The sequence below is a fragment of the Xyrauchen texanus genome, chromosome 15, assembly GCF_025860055.1.
Source record: "Xyrauchen texanus isolate HMW12.3.18 chromosome 15, RBS_HiC_50CHRs, whole genome shotgun sequence".
Taxonomy (NCBI): domain Eukaryota; kingdom Metazoa; phylum Chordata; class Actinopteri; order Cypriniformes; family Catostomidae; genus Xyrauchen; species Xyrauchen texanus.
This window is the reverse complement of record NC_068290.1, coordinates 7877200-7885948: the sequence shown is the minus strand read 5'-3', so window position 1 is coordinate 7885948 and position 8749 is coordinate 7877200. Positions and strand designations below refer to the sequence as shown.

The following is an 8749-nucleotide window of genomic DNA, read 5'->3' as shown; positions in this document are numbered from 1 at the left end:
ACCCCTTCATATTATATATATATATATATATATATATATATATATATATATATATATATATATAAACATTTGTAATACATTTTATCTACCCCTTCATATTATATATATATATATATATATATATATATATATATATATATATATATATATATATCTCATCAACATGGCATTTCATTTCACAGAACTGCCACTTACTGGATGTTTTTGGCACCATTCTGAGTAAACTCTAGAGACTGTTGTGTGTGAAAATCCCAGGAGATCAGCAGTTACAGAAATACTCAAACAAGCCTGGATAGCACCCGTTTTGGCAACAACAATCATGCCATGGTCGAAGTCAATGACATCGCATTTATCCCCATTCTGATGGTTGATGTGAACATTAACTGAAGCTCCTGACTGTATCTGCATAATTTTATGTATTGTATTGCTACCACATGATTGGCTGATTAGATAACCACATGCATATTTAGGTGTAGGTGTTCCTGATAAAGTGCTCAGAGTTTATATACATGGTATATACATATACAAGGGAGCTGAAGGCAAAAATACTTTTAATTTTCAGTTTTTTTTCAAGGAGATTAAATCAAAAGCTTTTTAATAACGGTCCAATAAGTGAAAGGCTATTTGGGGTAAAAAAAGACCCCCTTTTGCAGAGGCTAAAGGCCGCTCATAAAACACTTTTAATGGGGTGAAATACTCGTTATCAAGAATGTTCAAAATGGGCTCACATTCACTGATCCAATCTTAATGGAGATTAAATGAAATGCCAAATAAAAGTAAAATTATTTTCTGAAGTGATTATTTTGAATTAGCATTATCTTAATTTGTCACTCAAAAAGCATCTTGCTAACTCAAAAGAACTTGCCTAAGTTGACAAATGTTGAACTATAACTATTGTTCCTATATTTACAGTTACATATTTACTTTTCAACACCTTTAAAAAATATTTTTTAATCAAAACAACCTTCCGTTATCCTTTCTTTTCACACAAATCTTTGATCTCTCTTTATGTATATACAGTACACACACACACACACACATATATATATATATATATATATTTTTTTTTTAACAATACAGTTGTGCTTCACAGGTTTCCCAAAAATTACAAAAATCCTTTTTTCAAGTAGCCAAAAGAGCCTCTGACAGAAGAATCACCAATTTATATTTATAACAAATGAGAGTGAGAGATATGAGAAAGTGTAGTTAATAGTTGACACTTGTTCAAAATAACATGTTTATATTTCTGAACAGAGCAATATCATTTTGTCAAGGTAAGACTTCCCATTAAATGTGCATCCTGTGTCCTACTATTGTCAGCTTACAATTCCTTGATTTTTATTAAGTCCGATTTGTAGACATCCGTGATTATAGTATCTTAATACTATAAAAGTATGAGTCATTTTCTTTCAAATATAATTTTTCTTTATCTACATTTAATTAATTCTACATGCAGATAACTAAATTGCCCCACATGAATAAATACAGTTGTATTATATTGTCCAATGTTTAAGTATGATTTCTATATATTTTTCCCATACACTTAAAATATTTTCCTGGTTTGTCTCACAGTAGTTTATATCACTTATCAATATAATTTTAACATTCAGAGATTGAATGTGATAAGGACTCCAACCTGAACCAACCCTGAATTGAAAATAAAGTAGACAGTATCAATTGTTTTTCATCCAAATTTATTGTGTTGTCCTCAAACAAGTAGAAAATATATATTTAGTCTTAAACAAGCAAAAGCCTATTAAAACAGTTCAATTAAATTAAAAGCATTGCACAAGGTCTGTGGCTATGGGAAATAGCCCACCACAGCAGGGCATCTTCAGTTCAGGCCCGTCATGAGTTTCAAATCACAATCCATGATGGTTCCAGATCTTTATTATTATTTGTGCATGTAAAATTTTGTTTTACAGAGCCTAGTAACAGCCAGACTACTTTCATAACCTTTTAGAAATACACTGGCAGTTTAACACGATTAGTGACAAAAATTCAACTGTGATTTGATTCTGCAATTAAATGCATTCAGTTAAAGCAAGATCCCAGTAGCAGGTTCTCAAACTCTACAGAAAACATGAAATGAGCAGTTATTAACAGTGGAGAGGACGCATGTTACCAAGTTTGTGTGTGCTATTTTGTTCAAACAGTACTTACCATGTTCACGGAGGCACCTTTGACCTCTCGCCTGTACTATACTACAGTTTTCATAGGGAATAAGTTCAGGGTTGCAAGCAAGTCAAAAATATGTAAAGAAAGAGCTTTTAAAAATCCGTAAATATCGGTCTGAAAAACTGCAAAATAATTGTCTGAATGATCGCATTACAAGCAACCCACTTGTTTAAAAGAGAAACTCATTTTCACCGTAAATACAAGATTATAAAATGCTTTTGTAGACTTACTCGTAGAGCGTGAAGGTATATGTACAAATTCAAAAACTGTTCATCGTTATTCTCAATGTCTGACGCATGCAAATATAATGGAGACACTGAATGTCTTACACAGGGGTCCTTTTTTAAGTACCTGTTATAGTGCTCTGCATTCATGCACAAGCATTATTATAATTAAAAAGTTCAATTATATCTTCCCACAGGGTAATTATTTATCAATGGTTCTTTGATGTTTAAAAAACAAAAAAATCCCTCAAAATAAGCAACAAAAAAAAACTGATGACCATCTTTGACAGCTTAATTTCCATGAACAGCTAATTGCAAAAACTTGTAATAAAATAAAACTAAAATTTTCCATGTTCCCATTGAATTTTAGAAAATACTTGAAAACAGTCCAGTTGAAAAGCATGTTAGCAGTAAATTAGTCACAATCTCCTATTTATCACAAGCACTGACATTTCCACAAAATAATTTTCTTCATGTACTATTTCAATCCGTTATTGTGTGAAGATGACCAACATTATGGCAGTGAAAAGGAACAAAAGGCTACAGCTCTGTATTGTATGTAGAAATCTATCTTCAGCTTCCTGTTGGATGTACTGTCCTGTACCTCAAATATCCAGGCAATGGAAATTTCCATTGTGCACAATAAAAACACTGGGAAAGAGTGATGAAACACCGTAGTCACTCAAATTGAACATTTTGTTTGATCACACCCCTTTAACTGCTACACAAATAATGTGGCTGGTTTAGATCAGCACGTTATAGAGGTCACCAAAGTGCCTCTTGTGTGTTTCTGTCCAGATGACAACGTATTCATGCATATTCCATTAATTAGCTATTCGGTCCATAGCGCAGGGAACCATAAAAAAAAAAATACCTTTGGCACTAAGGAAATTCCATTTGACTCCATTGACAGGAAAAGCCACCTTAGAAATCAGGAAATTTCCACCCTGCAAAGAGGCTTCGAATAGGTTATCTTTGCTTGTGCAAAGTTTAAGGTGCAGATCAATTCTGGTAGACATTAAAATCAGCTCAAATTATATGCATGAAAATGTCAAGATGATCTAAGGGCTCGAGTTATCAATGCACTTCAGAGCCGCAGAGAGAAATGCTGTTCATGCATCACATGAATTTCTAAATACAAACATGTGCACTGAAGTCATTCTCCAAAACATTTATGATCAAAGGACCTTGTCCAACTTTAAGTGAAGCTATGGAAAATGTCAGCAGAATTGGTGCAGTGAAGGAGGGCATGTACTCATGAGCTTTTTACCACAATAATCGTTTTGCAAGGACACTTGGCCACTCCCAACCTTTAACCAAAATGAACCCAATTCAAAGAGACAGATCCTCGGACGAGGCCAACGTTTTCTGAATGCTCTGCGGAGGCTCCCATGTATCACTGTCATCTGTGTCTTCCTCATCATCATCGTCATCACCATCAACATCTCCCATTGCAGAAGGTCCTTGCTCCTCAATTGTGGTCTCATTTTCGCCCTGTGATTCCTCCTCTTCCTCATCTTGCTCTTTATTTCCTGTTTTATCTTCAAAAGGGTTGGTACCCATTTCCTCCTTCCGATGAATCTCCGCAAACCACTCTCTCACTTGCTCGTAGCTCATGTTAGTCTTGGCAACCAGTTCATCCAGGTCCTGTTCATTCAGGAATTTGTGCTTCAAGTAGTATTCCTTCAGAATTTCTCTCCCAGACTTGAACTTTATTGGTAATGCCTTCTCTGATTCTGTATGCTTCTTTGGTTTTCTAGTACGTGTTCTCCCCCAACCGCGATTGCGAATCCTTCGTTTTCGGTTTCTGCTGCCATTGATGTTTCCACTTTGATAGTAAAAATACCACTTTAGGTTGCCGTTCTTCCAGGCATAGCGTGTGTCACCAAACCAGTTGACAATGTAGGAGCGAGGCAGTTTACTCTCCTCAGCCAGCTGGTCGTATTCTTCTGTGGAGGGCCACTGGGTGCGTACAAATGCAGTCTTCAGAACGTGTAGCTGCTCTGGAGTTTTCTTACTAACCTTTTCTTTGATCATCCTTTTACCCCCAGGAGGAGTTTGGCTGCCCTTCTTTTGGGATATTTCACCATCTGCTTTCGACTCTGAGGTCTCTGCTGCCGGGGATTTTCTCTTTTCAGTAAACCAGGCATCGATCTCTCGTCTGGTGAGCTTTGTCACGGCCCTCAGTCGACTGAGCTCTTCATCAGTTGGTATGTCGCATTTTTGAAAACTTTCCTCCAAGACGATCAACTGCTCTGGGGTCTTTTCTTTAAATTTCTGCAGCGTGAAGTCTGGGAATGGGTTCCAGGTCTTGGAGCGTGTCTCCTTCTCTTTGATGGGTGATGGCATTGGAGACTGAGGTGTTTCGTCACTGGAATCGATAATAATGGTGGCACTGCTATTGCTCCTGGGATTGTCATTAGAGAGGAAGGCATGGTTGTTCTTAGAATTGCGCTGGTTGTATCGGGTGTCACTAAACCACTTTTTGATTTCTCCTTTAGTGAGGTTGGTTAAATTCATCAGTCTAGCTATCTCAGCATCACTGGCAAACTGATTCTTCAGATAACTTGCTTTCAATTCAGCCAGCTGTTCCTTGGATTTCTTAGGCCGCAGGCCAAAGTGGTCAGCACTGAGAGCAGAGTTTTCCTGAGGGGTCAAAGATGGGGGTTGAACTGTAGTCGCTCTCTTAGTTTCACTAAGTACAGGGCTTGTCTGATTGGTTGCGATCTTGGGTGTCTGGCTCTGATTGGGCATTCCTGCTAGAGTCAGCGTTATTGGGGTGGACACTGGGAGGCTGTTTGCTGTGCCAACCTGGGTCAAAACCAAACCTGGTTGCCCAACAATCTGGCAGGTCTGAAGAATGGACTGCAGGCCATTGGTGGCTGAGAGATGATGAGCCGGGATGACCGTGATGGTCTGGGGCACTGTGTGAACTGTGCCATTAAACTGCTTTCTCCTGGCTTCCTCAACCTCCTCTGGGGTCCAGCTAACACCATGCTTCAGCCGCTGAGCAGAAAACCAGATCTTGATCTGCTCCTCACTGAACTTGGTCTGGGTTGCAAGTCCCATGATCTCCGAGACTGACGGGTATGGGAACTTCTTATAAGTGTTAACCAGGACTGCATTGGTATCCATGGCAGCATTGTAGGTGGGAATACTGCTCACAGGTATTAGAAGTTGTGCTTGAGCACTCTGCTGGGCCTGCAAGGCAGAAAGAACCTGGGCCAGGCCAGCCGGAATAACCGTTGCAGAGTTCATCACCAGCTTCTTCTGATCTGCAACCACAGGGTTTGAAATGTTGAAAAGAACACTGGGCTTTACGGAATCAGCGAGAAATGGGCTCAGCAGCTCTCCTGCCATTGACGTGCCAATGACCGATGCTTCTAACGGCTCCAGTTCCATCTCACTTTCAGCCACTGTCTCACTTTCACTTGTGCCTTTAAGAGACATAGCTATTCTCTTGGGTTCAGACTTGCTTTTCATTTTCATTATGGGAGTCTTGCTGAGAGAGATGCCAGAAACTGAGGGGTCATCACTGTCTTCAATCTCTGTCTGCAAAAAAACACCCTCAGCAGTCAGATCAGAGATGGGCTGATCTATCGATGATTGCCCGGAGCGTTTTCCAGAAGAACAACAATCCTCACTTGCGAAATGGCACCCCTCATATTCTGTAAGGACAGTAAAAGTTTTCATTATAATTGCTATTTGAGAATGCAAAAGAGGTCAAATTTGTATGACTTGCACAGTTATGCAAGTGTCGTACACTGATGCTTAAGGTGCCTACAAGGGTTGCTACCCTTCTCCTAAAATATGGAACAGTCCCATATATGAAGATTAAAAAAGATTTGTTCCACATTTAAATCAAAACACATCTCTATTTGTCCTGTACTTTTATGCCCAGATGGACCCCAGTCGGATGGCGAAATGGGAGACCCTAATTTTTTGCCCTAACTAGCTGTGACCATAAACAGCGGTGGGCAACAAGACATTCTGTTGTTCGCTTGGTTTCTTTTTTGTTGTGATGTGCTGGGTAGGCATGTGACAGTATCAAATTTTCACATCACGATAAGCTTTTAAATCACAGTACATGGTATTATAATGGTATTGAATTACATTACAAAAACTGGTTAAAAGATAAACTTTATATAAGAAGTTTACTTTCTTCAAAACCAAACTGGCCTTTAAAACTATCAGAAAACAAAATAACTTTGAAAAGAACCCTAAACATTTTTAACAAATGAATGCATGTTTTTTTTTGATAGCAAGCTACAAATTTAATGAACCCAAGTTCCCTTACACTGTATGGAAACCTACGATTGTAATACTAAACTTAAAATTGAAATCATCATTGTGCCACATTGCCATTATAATTACAGGACTTAGTTTTAGCTGATTACAACTGTATTTTAGTTGCTAGTATAGAAGTTACCGTGTAACTAGCCAAGTTTTAGCAAACTACTGTTTGGCCACTTGACAGCAAGTTACACATTATCTGCAAATGGCAACAAGTTCACTTTTTGTCATCTTAGTTGTCACTTAGCTAGTTGTCTTTCAGAGTGTTGCCTCTTTTTCAAAAACAGTTTGGAAAAAGAGCAGAACTGTCACAACTTACCTTATATGTGTGTTCCTCCTTCAGCCAGTCTTCTTGTCCACATTGGTTTTGTTTACATCAGAGTGTGCATGTGTCATTTATGCCGCATACACATATTGTGAATCTTGATTTGTTGATGGAAAATACTACTGTGCGTTCAGAAAAATGCTGAAAGGCTACAAGGTTCTCTAGATTTACGGTATTTTGAAGTGCCCACAACAACAATACTGTGCATGTTAATTACCATGATATACCATATAACCGAATACCGTCACATGCCTAGTGATGGTTGGCCTTGCCCACAGCAAAACTCATTGGTCCAAAATCCTGCTTAACATGGCTGACTATTAAACATCAACAACATTCTGTTTGGCTGTGATTTTAGCAACACTTTCACTTTTAAATATAAACAGTAGTAGTTTCCAGCAACAAGTAACATTTCTGTTGTGCCCGGTTAGGACAAAGTGCTTTTCTGATAAATATGAGCCCAAGATACAACTCACCTGTCTCTGTTTCCATGGGAACCACTGCTCCCTCTGTAGGACCGTCTGCCATACTTTCAGCTCCTACATTCCCTTCCAGGGCCTCCATATCTGGATCCTGCTCTACACCATCTGACTGAAGCACCATGCAGGGGGTGGTGGACTTCCTTCTGCTCGACATTGTTCTTGCGAGTGTGAAAAAGAGACTGAACTGGCTGAAAACCTCCAGGAGGTTTGATTTACATGCTAAACATTTGTCCTATTCCAAGAGCGCAGCTCAACATCCTGAAAGACAGAAAAACAATAACTCTCACACACACACAAGAAACTAGTTGTTGTAAACATGGGACAGTTGACTTATAATTCTATTATCAACATTCACACATCCATCCACAGTGTGGCGTCTTCTGTGATCTGTTAACTATTAGAGCAATTTCCATTATAGTATATAGTATGTGGTACCCCAAGGTGCTTAAACGCCATGGAATTACCATGGTGCACTATCTAAAATACCATAGTAATAGCATCGTACTTTCTGCTATTTTTTGTTAGTAAGGGAGTGGCCCATCCATGTACATCTACTATATTCATGCACTTTGATATTTACATGGTACCCCTAGATTATTTGAAAAAAATACCATAGTACGCTCTGGTAATTGTTTGTGAGGGAGCTGTTAGGATGCGCTGAAACTCACCACAGGGTCCCCTCTCAACACCAGCCGCGGGAGTTGTTTCAGATAGTGGCTCTGGCTGCGAGTATCCACCGGTTCAGTTGCAGGAAGAGAGGGCGAGACGCATCGAAACCCACCGCATGCAGAGGTGAAAAAACCCTGACTGGACCGGACAGTTGCGACGCCAATCAGGATGATTTTCTCCGTTTTGTCTATGCGCCACTAATATTAGAGCTGGCGGGACTGTGCGGGTGTTTATGAGCGAACACAATAATCATCTGCGCTCATTTTAATGGCAGTTTTTTAATGTCAAGGCGTCACCGCTGTCAGTGTTACACGTCGTGACGTCATCGCCAGGCGACTCCCGGCCGTCACGTAAAGCCGGTGATAACGCTTAACATTTGGATGCTAATAAATTAGGAAACTCATGTAGGACTTTGTATAGGTTCAGTGCACACATTCATATTCTAAAAGTGTTTGTATCATAAGGAACTAAAGCACGGACTACAGAAACGTAAAACCTAAAAATTCTGAAACAGTCCAATCAGATTCAGCGTGCGGTCACGTGACCCCCTGCATCTTTTCACAGGCTCGATTGGAAAT

The 8749-nt window shown here is 39.2% G+C and overlaps 1 protein-coding gene across 1 annotated transcript; it reads right to left on the bottom strand.

Moving 5' to 3' along the window:
• Nucleotides 1-1682: 1682 nt before the first annotated feature.
• On the bottom strand, nucleotides 1683-8464 carry LOC127655954 (zinc fingers and homeoboxes protein 1-like). Its single transcript, XM_052144051.1, has 3 exons — nucleotides 8171-8464; nucleotides 7497-7760; nucleotides 1683-6070 (listed from the first exon to the last, which is right to left on the bottom strand). The coding sequence occupies exons 2-3, from the start codon at nucleotides 7654-7656 to the stop codon at nucleotides 3735-3737; spliced, it is 2496 nt and encodes an 831-aa protein (XP_052000011.1). The 5' UTR covers nucleotides 7657-7760; nucleotides 8171-8464; the 3' UTR covers nucleotides 1683-3734.
• Nucleotides 8465-8749: the final 285 nt, after the last annotated feature.